General features: G+C 41.4%; 2 protein-coding genes across 2 annotated transcripts; one reads left to right on the top strand and one right to left on the bottom strand.

Annotated features, from left to right (window-relative positions):
* The first annotated feature begins 2,579 nt into the window (after window positions 1-2,579).
* On the top strand, window positions 2,580-3,475 carry LOC5517914 (adenosine receptor A2a). Its single transcript, XM_001637914.3, has one exon. It carries the CDS (start codon window positions 2,580-2,582, stop codon window positions 3,450-3,452), a length of 873 nt encoding a protein of 290 aa, XP_001637964.3. The 3' UTR covers window positions 3,453-3,475.
* Window positions 3,476-3,825: 350 nt separating this feature from the next.
* On the bottom strand, window positions 3,826-14,566 carry LOC116601545 (inversin). The gene is made up of 17 exons (XM_032362457.2): window positions 14,276-14,566; window positions 12,725-12,779; window positions 12,420-12,494; window positions 11,904-11,965; window positions 11,646-11,708; window positions 11,175-11,228; window positions 10,904-10,974; window positions 10,598-10,637; window positions 9,932-10,091; window positions 9,528-9,589; window positions 9,178-9,352; window positions 8,792-8,989; window positions 7,996-8,226; window positions 7,362-7,494; window positions 6,588-6,791; window positions 5,584-5,635; window positions 3,826-5,327 (listed from the first exon to the last, which is right to left on the bottom strand). Exons 1-17 carry the CDS (start codon window positions 14,327-14,329, stop codon window positions 4,026-4,028), a joined length of 2,991 nt encoding a protein of 996 aa, XP_032218348.2. The 5' UTR covers window positions 14,330-14,566; the 3' UTR covers window positions 3,826-4,025.
* Window positions 14,567-14,614: the final 48 nt, after the last annotated feature.

Raw genomic sequence — 14,614 nt, 5'->3', positions numbered from 1 at the left:
AGCTTTTAGATTAAATTCTTTTGTAAAACGTCTTTTTTGTACTATGTATACTATATATAATACGGTAAGGAATGGACTGTTGAGCATTTTTTACGAAAAAACCGCTGAGCTAGAAAACTCCGAAACCACGCCATTTCCACACATTGCCGGAGAGGAGGTGTGAAAAATGTTTTTTTAAAGATTATACCGAATAGAAAAGTTCTAACTCACGCGTTTTTGTAAGCGAGAGGATCACACTTGAAGGCGCCATTATCAAGATTTCACAAAAGCACAAAAATAATGTATTTCCCGCAGCAAAAAGGACTAATGACCTTCAGACCTACGTGTCTCACAAAAAAAAACACACTTAAAGTATACAGTAGTAAGTCTATCTCCAAAAATATTATCGTAGAGGAGAAATCTCATTCTAGACAAATTCGGAAGATGTGTAAACAAACCTTTGGAGCGCGCGGAAAATCAAATCTTAAAAAGAATTTGAATACTTGCGGTAGTTTCATTGATTAATTAATTTCATAGATTAATTGTAGCTGGAAACACAACCGTCTTTTATCGTTATTTAGAAAGGAATTATTCCTACCTCGAAAAGAAAGTAGATTCTTCGCGCATAAAAAAAAAAACGGTTCGGCGCAAACAAGAATACTGAAGAAAAGAGCTTTTGCCTACAACTGCAAGACTTTTGACTTTTGAACTTCAATTCAATCCATTCAAGGACGTGCACAACACTTCCTATTTTATCAAATCAATCAGATTTTTTTTTATAAAAGCAAAAGGTTTTGTTCATTTCAAATAGTTGGCGGTCATTTTGTGTTTTCACACCCACATACCTTCTATAATATGTCACATCGATTTTCATGTAAAAGCATGGAATCGACCACCAAATAAAACACACCAAGAAGCCCAAGAAAGCCAACGAAGCGAGGATTCACGATCTACTCTCCGTGGAAGCACGGGTGGCCTAGTGTGTTAGCGCGTCGGCCTCTCACCGCTGTGGCCCAGGTTCGAATCCTGGCTCAAACTGGGGATTTTTCCGGGTTCATGCCTTGAATCGAATTTGTCACAAGTGAGTTGAAGTTATTCTCCCGTGTTTCCAGTCTTCTCGGATAAGGACACTAAACCGGAGGTCCCGTCTCTTCAAACTGCACTATACTAACCTGAACCGAATGGACGTAAAAGAACCACTGGGGACGCAATAAACCCTCTGGCAGTGACCACCCCCAGTGACAGTGCTTACTAACCGAGGGCCATATGTTAGAAAACTGTATATTCGGTATGCTACCCTCGATAAACAAAGATTACAAATTCACAAAACCCAACATATGAACGTTCGAACAGGCAGGGTTTGAATTTGGTTGTCCGATTCCCGCCAAAAACATCATGCACAGGGTTCCCAACACGGATATAGGAAAATGTGGAATACTCAAATGCAGGCGGTATTTTATAGAAAGCGCCTTTTCACATTTTTTATGGTAAATTAATTATGAGATAAATATATTGGGGACTCAAAAGGGAGGCATTTGTTTAATTAATGTTTACGACGACGCATACCTTCCCCTAAAGCAACAGGAAGCCCAATACATTGAAGGATTGAAATATACCTTAAAAAGTTTTGTACAACAAAGAATTGCTTTTCGTGAATATTTCGAGGGTAACCACTAGAGGGTCCTAAAGGGGTAAGACGGGAGCCGGGATTCGCCTTATTTTTTTGCCGGGAAAACGGGATCAGAGTTTCTGGGAACGGGATTTGCTTCCGGGAACGTAAACCAACATGCTTCAACGGGAACGGGATTTTTCAATTATCCTCTTGTATATATTATTTTCATTACCAATCTTTAAACCGTTATGTGGATTTAAAATTCTACCGAGCAGATGTTGTTAAAATGAGAAATACTGCTCTCTCTAAACTCTTATAGCTTATCATTAATTCAAGGCTCCAGTATTGCAAAATTAATCAACAATCTTCAGTAATAACAAGACAGTATTGTCATAGCACCGCACACTATGTCCACAAGTTTGTCAGACCATGCCAAGTTCTGCATTAAAATTGAGGTCAAAATCCATATAGTTAGTCACTGTATGAAGTGAACGTCTCTGTTAGGAGTCTTTTGTTTAACTTATACTTTATCTTTTTTGCTTGATATTAGATAAAGAAAATTTTCCTTTGAGCACCTTGCAGGAATGAAATACACATTATTAAAAGTTTCCCGCCGTAATGGCTATACACTACACATAAAACACTATATCAAAATCTTTAATAAAGTCTTGGCTGCCATGTAGCTTGATAATAACCACTGGCCGCGAACGAATCGAATCGAGAAACGAATCTCGTAGTCTCTCGCAAACACTGCATCTCTCTGGGGATGTGACGCACGTTTAATTAAACAGAACAGGTGGTCAAACACGGCAGCAGGAAAGTTCTCTAACAGTTCACGAACTTTTGCCACTCGACCGATTGTCAGTACTGTAGCTTTACCGAAACGCCATTTTGGCGTTTTCTGGAACGTTAGAGAAACATCAGGGAAAGCATGGACAGCAATTTGTCTAAGGAGTTTTACCAGTGTCATTATTTTAGTAAAATCCAAATGACATACGCGTTTGATCTTCGCCTGACTTATTTTATATGTATTTTACTTAACGGAGTACTGGCACCGATCACCACCTTGGCAAACTTGATCTTGGTCACCTTAATATGGAGAAATAACCATCTCCAATCTCCATCGAATCTGTTGGTGGGAGCACTCGCGCTCTCGGATCTTGGCGTTGGGTGTTTTGTGCAGCCTCTATACATCGCATACAAGGTCGCAGAGATGCAAAGACTTGAGGCGTACTGTTTGCTAGCTGAAGTGTTTAACCTCATTGCGACGGAGTTAACGTGCGTCTCGTTTTTAATCATGACCGCCTTGAGCGTGGACCGCTGGTTGGCGATAACACTTCACCTGAGATATAGCACGATAGTTACACGAAAGCTCGTTCTCGTGGTTGTAATTGTGTGTTGGGTAATATCTCTCGTTCTGCCTGTTGGTTGGTGGTGGAACTTCGACATCTACAACACCGGGATAAGTGTGATAATCGGTTTGTGCTCTCTGTGCACGCTAGTCCTGTACTACAAGATCTACCGAGTCGTTCGTCGACATCAAACCGCCATCGCCGAGGCACAAACCGCCGTATCCCGCGAGGTAAACGTTACCGCGTTTCGTCGGCGTTATATAAGCATGATCTACCTATACAGCCTGTTTCTACTGTGTTACTTGCCAAGTGCATGGATTTCCATAGCCAATCTCACCCTTGGGACACCTACCTTCCTCACCTATAAAACCACACAGTACGGACTGACCTTAGCGTTCATGAACTCGTCTATCAACCCTTTATTGCTGACTTGGAAGATAGTGGAGGTCAGACAGGCTTTCAGGCAGAGACTCGCTCGTCTGTGTGGGACCCAGGAGCAGAGCTCTTAGGGGAAACAGGACCCTTTGAAAAGAAGGACCCTTAGACCAGCAGAACTTTTAGAGAAGAACGGCCCTTAGCCGGCTAGCAGAGCTCTAACGGCAGAACGGCGTTTAGGCCAGCTCTGCTCCCTCTTCTTAGAGAGAAAGGGCCCTTCAACCCAAACAAAACATTTAGGAAAGGACCTTTACACGTCAAGGGCAGCTGGGTCATAAGGCATTGAAAATCCTTTGGCGAAGGGACAAGGTGCACTTAATCGCCTTCTACCCTAATACAAACGTTCTGACTAACCCCAAATTAGAGCCGGTTAGCAGGCTAGAAAAAGGTTCCGAAATTGGTGGTGATCTGTAAAGATAATACACTAGGAAATCGGACTAGACACGGTTTTTAAATTGTGTGTTTTTATACAAGACATCTTGGTATATATACGTTTTTTTAAGACTGGATAAATTAGACTGACCTTTGTTTCTATTTGTAAATAGAAGAATTTAAAATTTTCTTTCTCTAAAATAAATACCAAATGACTCATTTATACCTTGTTAAAGTATCGCCTCATACCAAGGCTTTAATGAGAGACCACTTTACTAGGGTCCCCATCCCGTCCGACGAGTAGCGGTCGGCTTAACTTTGTTACTCCGACGAGGAGTCGATACACGATCGTTCATTCGTCGGGTAGACATTGGATTATACATCTCTAACGCGTTATTGAATGAGATCGCAGCGGGGGAGGGGGCAGAGCGACGATGCCTCCGACTGTCTATGGTGGAATTGTGCCGCGCCGAAGAAATCGATCGCCTTCCGAACACTCCTGACTTGGCCCGCCTGGACTCCGTAGGTTTGCTGGGCTGCTTGGGCGGTGGGCTGGGCGTGGTACTTGGAGGCGTCTTCTCTGATTTAGGCTGCTCCCTTCTAACAGCACTCTGTACCTCACCTATGGGCGGCTGTTCGGGGCTAGATAAAGTAGTTTCCGAGGTTTCTATGCTCTGCTCCCCGTGTTCCTGCGCTTTGTAGGCTTTACGCCTGACGAACCGTCTCCACGCCAGCTGAATCACCAACGCCGCGACCTGGTGTTTGAGCGCTTCCTGGTCAAGTATTAGCTCGGCTATCTCTTTCCTGGACTGGTCTAAGTAGTCGGTGTTTGGGCGGTGTTTTATTGGACTCACGCGCCGAAACCACCGTTGTATTATGGTGGCAGCGTTGACTTTAGTTCGGATCATGTTCAAGCGCTCTCTCTCCCTACGCGCTCGCTCCGCCCACGTCTGTGCCTTAGTCTGATCAGGAAATTCATACATAACGTCCTTACGCGCGCTCTGATAACCCGCACACGCAGAGCTCAAAGCTTGGTTCATCAACTGGAGATCAGTATGTTCTTTTGTTTCAAACGGGGTCAAAACTTGTAAAGTATTCCTCGAGTCGTCGAGCGTGGCGCTCTGTGACATCTCAGGACCAGCGCCGCGCTCCAGCATATCCTTACCTGCGTTTCCATCGAAAGAGGAATTTCGAGAGAGGATAAAGGAGTGTTCGAAGATTGTAGACAGGTTCCCAGAATTTTCGGAGGTGGACTCGTAAGAATACTTTCGCTGTGCAATATCATCGCAGTCTTCGCTGAAGACCATCATGATGGCGGCCTCTGTGTTTGGCGGCATGTCCGTGCTTTCTGCACATTCCTCTTCTAACTCGTGATGGTCCTTGTTCAGCAGCCGTCTCCGATACTTCTCCTGTTTGCGCATTTGAATATCCCTCTTGAGCTGTTCGTGCTTCATGTACAGGTCCTTGCGGTTCTGGAATGGCTTGCGTACGCGGTAGCCGCGCCAGCACGACTGAATCGCGGTTGCTGCAACGTCTTGGATAGCAGTGATAGTCAGACCTCCTTGCTCTATCAGATACTAAAGCAAACAGAAGAAAATAAGCGAAGTATAGAATTGACACTATGTTGACATTCTCCATTTAACATAATAGCAATCACACCATCAGTACAATGACCATTAGCTAGCTAAATTAGCTAAATTTCGTCTGGGTTGGGGAGTTGGGGGTGAAAACTCAGTTATCATCCGGGGGATGGGCACGACTTAGCCAATTCTCATTTTGGCTTGGGGAGGCGTGAGCGTCCAATTCAAGAGGAAGGGGGGAAGCAACCTATACCTGAGCGACGTCCTGATGATCCCCAAATATCGCATAGTCCAGCGGAGTCAACCTACCAAACGCATGCGTTACTGTGAGACAATAATTGTTTGAGTGAAAGTAACTGAATGGAACAGGGAGCAAAACGCACAATGCGCAAACCAGACAGAAACAATAAATGCATGAAAATAATTGCTCGTTTTTAAAAGCGCCAGTTCGAAAAAAGTCTCCCCTCTAAATTAGTGCCTTTTCTAAGGCGCAAAAATCCAAAAAGCGGCTCTTTTCCAATCCACAACCTCGTCACAAACCCGTCCAATGACATAAAGCGGGGCTTCTAGTTCCCCAAAGACAACTATTTTTCAATCTTTGAACAAATAATTATCAACCCTATAATGTTTATCGTTAGTCTAATAATCGTGCAATACATAAGCTCCAAATGGAGACTTTAATGCCCGTAAAGTGCCCAGTCTCAAATAAGGGATGAACGCTCAAAACGAGCATCCACGGTATCAAATTAGTTAAGACCATGTTGTTAGCTTTGTAGCTTTCTAACAAAATACTCTTAACAGAACCATAGTTTTAAAGTGCACAAAGAAATCTGCTGACTTTTTCATGGGAAACACCCCATCTCTCCAATTAGAGACTTTAACCAAAGAGGACCGCAACGTGGACAACGAGGGCCGAAAACTATAGAACTGGACTGATAATTCAATAGCAGTATAGTGATAATGCGATCTGTCTGACGCATTTCAGCCGGTTTCCACCAAACCACGACGTGAAAACGCCAAGTTTTACGTTCCGTTGAGGACGCGTATGACTTGTAATCTCCTCTAACTACGTTCGCTACTGTATAAATAATGTCCCTAGGTTATTTTCATGTTTCTGACCATCATTTCCTTTGCAATCAGTTTGGAAATGACCGCAAAGCGCGAACGCATTTTATTTAGAACTCGTTGTCCTAGCGGTCGCCGTCGTCTTGGCTTTAGTTCCTATTTCCAGGCTTGAGTTCTGCAGATGAGACTTACCTCTCGCCGTCAACCTCCATGAAGTTGAGAAATGCACCATGTCTAAGCAGAAGCTTGACCGCTTCTAGATGACCGGACGAGCATGACCAGTGAAGCGCCGAGATACCATCCTTGTCGCATGTGTTAACCTTTGCTCCATGTTCAATGAGCAACGACATGCAGCTTACAAAGCCTCCATACGCCGCGCACTGCAAAGGGGTACACCTATAACAGACACCGGCCTTTTTTTAAATCACGCACTGCAAAGGAGTACACCTATAACAGACACAGGCCTTTTTTTAAATCACGCACTGCAAAAGGGTACACCTATAACAGACACCGGCCTTTTTTAAAAATCACATAATCAAAAAAACAATACAAAAAATGTTTCTTGGCAAAAAGAAACATGAGTACACTATAAGTGTTCTCTTGAAATTGTGACCTTGTTTAGCCGTGGCTTTAGGCATCTTCACATCACATAAGTACAACCTAAAATTATAAAAGCCCCGCGATTTGCCATGATACCCTTTTCTGGAGACCAGGCCCATTTTGAGAGCGCGCGAAGTACTCTGAGTCCCCAAGCATGCAAGACGAAATTATCCAGTGATACCTCGCGTTTTCCACATGAGGGTTAAGGTCACTTCAGCTTCTCACTGGGGTAAAACCTGATCCCTTTGATTGAGAACTTCGTCAAATAGCTCTCTTCTATCATTTTGAGGTAGCAATGAATCGATCTTGAAGGTGCTCCTTTTTATTTATTTATTATAAACTGATAGAGTTATAAGTTATAATTACCCTAAACGGTCTTTTGCATCTGCAAACACGCCATTCTTGATCAGAGTTTGGCAGATTTGTGTGTGCCCACCCAAGGCTGCCCAATGCAGTGGCGACCGGCCATCCTGGTCTTCTAGAGTAACAGCTGCTCCATCTACGCATAGAAAAACGTAATTCATCTTTAACCTTTAATAATAAACTGCCAAAAACTAACCGTCTCACGAAAACCTGGTTGCTTTGTCCCACCTTGTGGCGCCGAGATTATGGCATAAACGACATGCACGAGATCTATGGCGCCCCACAGATCAATACTAGGGCCCTTTTCCACACTTATTACTATATAATTAATTATAATTACTTAATAAACTGAAATCAGAGAGGTATATTTATTATCTGAAAATATTAACCTTGGCAGTGGCAATTATTCTGTATTTTTAAATTTAATGAAAAGATTACCATAAGAGATCTCGTTGAATTTGACATTGACATAAAAAATTTTACACACTGGCAAAATTTTTTAGTCGAACTCTATAAATAAGAGTCCATTATATCGAGGTTTCACTGTACGGCGAACAAATGTTTGAGTCCTGAGGGTACCTGATATATTGAGTATATTGATACACTGTATAATTGGGTCATTCAGAGCCATACTTACTCTCTAGCAGCAAAATGACCACACTCGCGTGGCCTGTCTCACAGGCCCTGAAGATAGGCGTGTGATTGTGCATGTCCAGAGCGTTCACGCCTGCCCCGTGCTGGAGAAGCAGCTGTACACATGTCAGGTGACCGGAGTACGCCGCAGCATGGAGAGCAGTCCTCTCGAACTTGTCGGCCGCGTGCACGTCAAGGTTGTGATGCAACATTGTTTCGAGAGCCGCACTGGAACCTTAAAAGGATGAAGTAAATAGGGCTTGTAAATCCATGTCATAATCTTTTCACTAACATTATCATATTAGTGTTCTTTGTTCGTGGACATGAATTTACAACCCTAAACAGCTTCTGTCAGCCGCCATCCTTCTGTCAGAGGCATCCATTTTCATCGGCTGATTTGAGAAAGGCAATGCGATATTTTGTATTGAATTTGTTAAATAAATTATTAAACTTTGTTTTTAGATGCTTATTTCGAGATTTTAGCACATCATGTGCCTTCCAATATTAAACTAAAACAATAACAAAGGTGTGACTGACGAGGGCACTTTGAGAAATCCCGTGACAAGTAAGTGGCAAACTCACGCAAAATAAACAAAGAAATGGCTGCCGAACTTGGCAGCCTTCACCTCAGAGAGTGACGAAAGAATAAGAGCTTTCATTGCAATAACTCGTGAGCACTGATTATGTTGCTTTTTGTGTTGTTGTTCTGCCGCCAAAAGTCGCCTATTCTGGACTATGATAAAATTGGGAAAAGAAAACAAATAAACGGGCAAGCAGAGAAAACGGTTGAGAAATTGTACCTTTGCCTGCCGCCCACATGACGGCGGTTTGCCCCTCCTTATCTGGGATGTCCTTCATGCGACTGTAAGAGAGGAAAGTCTCCACCGTCTGAGCAAGGTTGTTCTGTGCGCAGTAGTGAAGAGGCGTGGCACCATTTCCATCCACTGAGTGATAATCGGCATTCTTGCGTAGTAAGATCTTTACTATCTTGGAATTTCCTGAGTAGAAAATTACTTTAGAACTCGCCCTCCAAGGGTAGACCATCTTTTAGGTCAAATTCATCTTTCAGGGCAGAGAAATAACTGGGAAATAGGCTAAGAGAAAGGTTTCTCAGTATTGCGGTGGAGAACCCCTTCAAACAGTTGTCCGACCATATAATGCAATCGGTATGTGTTCAAGCACTTACCAAGTACAGCAGCCCAGTGTAGAGGTGCTCTGTATGTGTTGTCTTGTACAGAGACATCACACGTGTCTACTGAAACTAGAGCTCTGATGACTGCTTCATTCTGTTGAGAGACCGCGAGGTGAAGAGCTGTCCTACCCTCTGTATCAGGCCAGTTGATCATCTCTGTTGACTGCTCCTGTTGGCATTCATCTAAGCTGTAGCAGGCTTCGAAATATTGGGGAGGGGGGCAAGGTACAGGAACATTAACAAAATATTGGGGGGGCACAGCCACGCCCCTACTAGTCACACCACAAGTGGCAATATTTGAGTAATGAATGAAAGAGCCCAATATAAACTAATAAACACCTTACCAATATCAGCTTGACAACACTTGCATTCTGATTGGTAGCTGCCCAGTGAAGTGGAGTCTTTTCTGCAAACAAAATCCAGATATCGTTAACAATAATATCACTTCCATAATAAGAGAATGTCGATCAACCACTCCCTTGGAAATCAACTAAAGATACAACGGTTTTGCAAGAAAAGCTAGAAATAACAATCCACGAATGAGGTTTGATACGTTATAGACTAAATTTGATTGAAAATATCCCAGTTATTGGCTTGAATAAGTCGATGTAAATTGATGCTTTGTGTGACTCGTTAACGTGCGTACAATTGCGTCGTGAACGGCTTTACTCTGGAAGCATTATGGGTTAAATATTGCCAAAACTCTAAATCCTTTTATTTATGTTCAACATAGCGTATCCGTACATACTCTCTGAATCCTGGGCTGTAATGGAGGCTTTGTATTTAAGCAGAAGCTTGACATGATCACCATTACCAAATGACGCTCCCCAGTGTAAGGCAGTCATGGAGTTGTTGTCGGGATCATCGACTTCACCTTTCCCTGCTGTCTTAAGAAGCAGGTTCAAGCACTATCAAACAACAAAAACAATTAACTGTTGACTTCTTTATACAGATAATTACGACCTGTAAAACACCACAAATATGTATGGAATGTTTATTGTCTTTGAGAAATCACAAGCAAGAATTGTGACTTTTGAGACCAGTTCCTAGCTGACTGTTGACTGTTTGAAAATCTTGCATGGATGGGTGAAAAAAAACATTTAAATCATATAAAATTTCCACTTTTCATGGTTTTACCGATGTGCTGTAATTCACGTTAGGGTGCAATTACTTATTAGTATCCACACCCTTAAAACTACTTGGATACATTGTTATGCACAAATGCAGGCGATTCGACATCAAAAGTGGAAAGCAGTACATTTTCAGAAGAGAATGCTTGGCTAGAAGCAGGTGATTTTGTCATTGTGTGAAAAGGCTTTAACCCAGCATATGCAATTGAAGTGAGTTTGTAGCTGTATGTGGTAAACTGGGCCTTGGCCATGGTTGTGTTGGGTTGCAGGAAAAGACTTCACACCTTGCACGAATTGTAGCTAGCTGCAAAATGAAGAGGAGTCCTAGTAACAAAAGAAAAATAGAACAAAACATCAGCAGGTGATGTCAAAGAGATAATGGAGATGTGTAACTATATCTCAAAAGCTGTGTTCTCCAGTGCCCTGGTTTCAAATCTGGTTCTATTTGTTAAACAAGAGTCTTGTGACAGCATCCCATGACCCCCCCCCCCTTCCCTTAGAAACAATGTTCTGCAATAGCTAGACTACTTATGGAAACAATTCTCAACATTTTGCTTTGCCATTTTGGTAATGCAGGCATGTTTCCTTACCTTCCCTCTTTGTCCTTAGACTTCCAGTTTGCACCTTTTGAGAGTAGCAACTTTACACACTTATGGTTTCCCTAAAAAAGAAAATGTACTCATCAAATTCAAAGATGTAGTTATATTGAGTATATGTCCTTTGGGGAGGGATGGGGGGTTAGGGGCCTTTACCCTTGTTGCTGGGGTGGGGCTGGTGGATCCCTGGACATCGACAGGGCAGTTTGTATTAAAGATAACGAGTCTAAAATATGTATATCATAATCAGAAAGTCTAACTATACCTGATAGGCTGCCCAATGAAGTGGAGTTCTTCTATCCACATCAGGATGAGACACCTAGGGGATAGTCAAGGGTTACATTGCAGTCATACCTCTATTAAGCAACCACCCTCTATCAAGTGGCCACCCTCTATCAAGTGACCATGCTCTATTACTGTAAATGGTCACCATCTTTTAAGTGAACATCCTCTATTCCCTCTATTAAGTGACTATTTTTTTTAACTGACCACACTCTATAAAGTCTCCACCCACTATAAAATGACCACTTGGATCAGTCCCGAGGGTGACTGCCTAGTAGAGGTACCAACTGTATTCAATACACACTCCAGTTCACTTTGGTAAAGATATTTCAATATTCTCTTCCATTGATGAAAGCACATCAAATGATGTACATTGGTTGTGCATTACAACAATGGACAGGAATTCAAAGGCTGTCATTATTGCGGATGCTGTACACATTAATGCATAACTTACACTCGCTCCATTTTTCAGAAGAACTTCAGCACATTCCACCCGGTCACCAAGAATACTGTACACCTGAAATAAGATTCCCTTTTAAGATTAGAATAATAACAGTGCTTTAATTGATAATTGTTTTCCTACATTTTCTTGGAGATTTATTGCCTATGTTGTTAGGCTATACTGAGAAATACATATAAAAATCTTTCATCTCTAGCAATATTATTTAGAAAATAGGTTGTAAGATATAGAATAGCGTTGCAATCAACTTACCAAAGGGGTTCTTCCAAAACGATCCTCTGTATCAATGATACTTGCATCACCTTCTGCAAATGCTGTCAAAACATAAATTACATCTAAATATGCACAAATTAATAAAGGATGACAAAGTAATTTATATGAATTCCCACTTGTAAGCAGTAACTTGTCAGTTAAAATCCTACTCAATTCTAACTCATTCCTTGATTATGCCTGTGCATAATGCAGTTCTCTGGTTGTGTGTATCTCTACTTGCGCAATGCACTGTTACACAAGATTTCCTGAAAATGGGTGTGTGTAATCTTAGTGATAAAGTGAGGCTTGGGCAGGCTTCAGCTTGTTGGCAGCCATGTTGGAATATTTTGTGCTTTTCATGAAAAGCTTCCTGGTTAAAATGCTAAAAATGTGTTATTTCGGTAAAAACATTCACAAGGATAGAAGATGTTTATTAAACAGAATCCAAAGCAAGTAAGAGGATGATAAGTATCCCAGATTTATTCATTCAATTCATTTGGACTTAGAGGAGCTTACCTTCTTGAAGTAGACGCTGCAGAAGAGATTTATTTCCATTCACAGCTGCAGCATGCAAAGGAGTATTCAAAGGTCCTGAAAAAGAGCACCTTGACCTGGTCAAAATAAGCTCACAAAGAAAGGTTTCAATCATTGAAAATAATTACTATTCCCCCTGTATTGGCACAGCATCAATTTGAAGGTTCTGCTGATGACTCTGGATAGCGGCAACGGCTGCTGCTGCCATCAGAAGACACTGGAAGCATTATGTGGAGGCATTATATGCCATTAGGCATAAAGAAGGAATAAGTAAGGGGGTGCAGTACCTTCATTGTAAAGGTCAGCATCTTCCCCATCAAAAGATCCGGAGTCAATGTCCAACTATCAATAAAAAATAGCAAATAGTTGTTAATTTTAAATTCTTGGAAGGAATATGATAAGCACCAGACATAAGGCTAATTGAATGATGAGACCCCTCCCCTATATTACCTTGGGCTAAACTTCAAAGTTCAGAATATTCATCTACTTATTTGCATTTCCTTGTATTTACTGGCTGTTCCATAGAAATCAAAGTGTAAATGTAAAGTCCCATTGTGGACTCTTTGAGGATGGGTATTCTGAAGTTGCTCCATCTTTTGTAGGCCATTGGTATGAAATAAGAGATAGTTTAGTGAAAATGGGTTACATGATGCTATGCTGTTTGCATTTTCAGATACTCAAGTAGGAATATAAAAATATATTTCAGCAAATTAAAGGTTATGAAAAAATGATCGGTATTTGCCCTTACAAATATAATTGAGTTACTATTAACAGGATTTTAGATGATAGTTTCATAAATTGTAATTTTGAGATAACCCAGGTGTTTTTTTTCCTGATCCTAAGTAACAGACAGCAAATTAAAAGAAGCAAATGCTCCGCATCATAATATAATTGTCTTTAATTATCAAGACAAAGGTACAGTATCCCGATTCAAAACAAATAGGGACTTTCAGATTTATGGTGCCAGAGACATCACGACGGTGCACACACTACTTTTATCTGTGGTTGAAAGAAAAATGTGGCAGTGCTTGGAATCTTGTGTAATGTTCTTCTGTCGTATGTACTGCACTATCAGGGATGGTAATGGAGACCGAATTCCAGTAAACAGCTGCCAGGAAGAGGCGAACAAGGTAACAAGAGTGGCCAGGTGTCAGACCCCGTTTGGTACTCTATGACTTTACATGATCATGTATGACTTGTTATATCTATCTGATACTTGTGAATGAATGGGGAATTCAGAGTATAAAGGTGGTGTTACACGGGATAACATGCAACAAAAACTTGTCGCAATACATTGTATCAGAGAAAGTTTTATATCGTGCAACACAACTTTCCGCACCTCATTTCACTTGGCAACATGTTGAATGTTTTTAACCCGCTTCAAAAACATGCAACACAGAATGACGAATATCTGGAAATTCATTTGTGTAACATTTGATTGGCAACATGTCGGAATGGATACGATACAATGTACCGCGAAAAGTTTTTGTTGCATGTTATCCCGTGTAACACTGCTACCTTAATGCTAATGAATGCCTTTGTAAAGTTACTACTACACTGTACTCTAAACCGAAATGTAGGATTCAATGAAATTATTGCAGGTAAAAAATATGTTAAATACGATAAAAGAAAATTATCAAAAAGGTATAGTAACAAATTCTGTGGTAATATCAGAGTAGCACTAGAAATAATATAAGTAAGTTAAACGTTTGTTTCTATATCGGCGAAGTGTGACATTGTTGTCATACAGAACTTACTTACTGTCACAGTAAGCACAACTCTATAATAACATTAAAACCACAACTTATCCTGTAATGATAAACCAAAGAAACGCTTACATTTGACGTAGAACAAGCCAGAGAATCGGTGTGGAATGCGATAGTAGCCGTCATTTTGATAAGCAAACATCTACGAACGGTCCCGTCACTTTTCTATCCATCTTTAACTTCTCACTCTATAATGGAAAGGCGACGAAAACTCTCGATATTATACATCACCGAAAGAAAGAGAAAAACGTAGACGTAGTTTCTACGGCATTTGCACAGTTTGCCTTGTTGCTACGCGCTAAATAAACGGCCAACTAGCAAGTTCTTGTGGTTCTGTTATTGTGAGCAGAATGAGAGCACGCATACCTCCCTACCCCTCCCTCCCCTAGCACTGCGAAATGCGGCTAATGA

The sequence above is a fragment of the Nematostella vectensis genome, chromosome 2 (genome assembly GCF_932526225.1).
Source record: "Nematostella vectensis chromosome 2, jaNemVect1.1, whole genome shotgun sequence".
Lineage (NCBI taxonomy): Eukaryota > Metazoa > Cnidaria > Anthozoa > Actiniaria > Edwardsiidae > Nematostella > Nematostella vectensis.
Note: the sequence above shows the minus strand (reverse complement) of the source record. Positions and strands in the feature narration are given on the sequence as shown.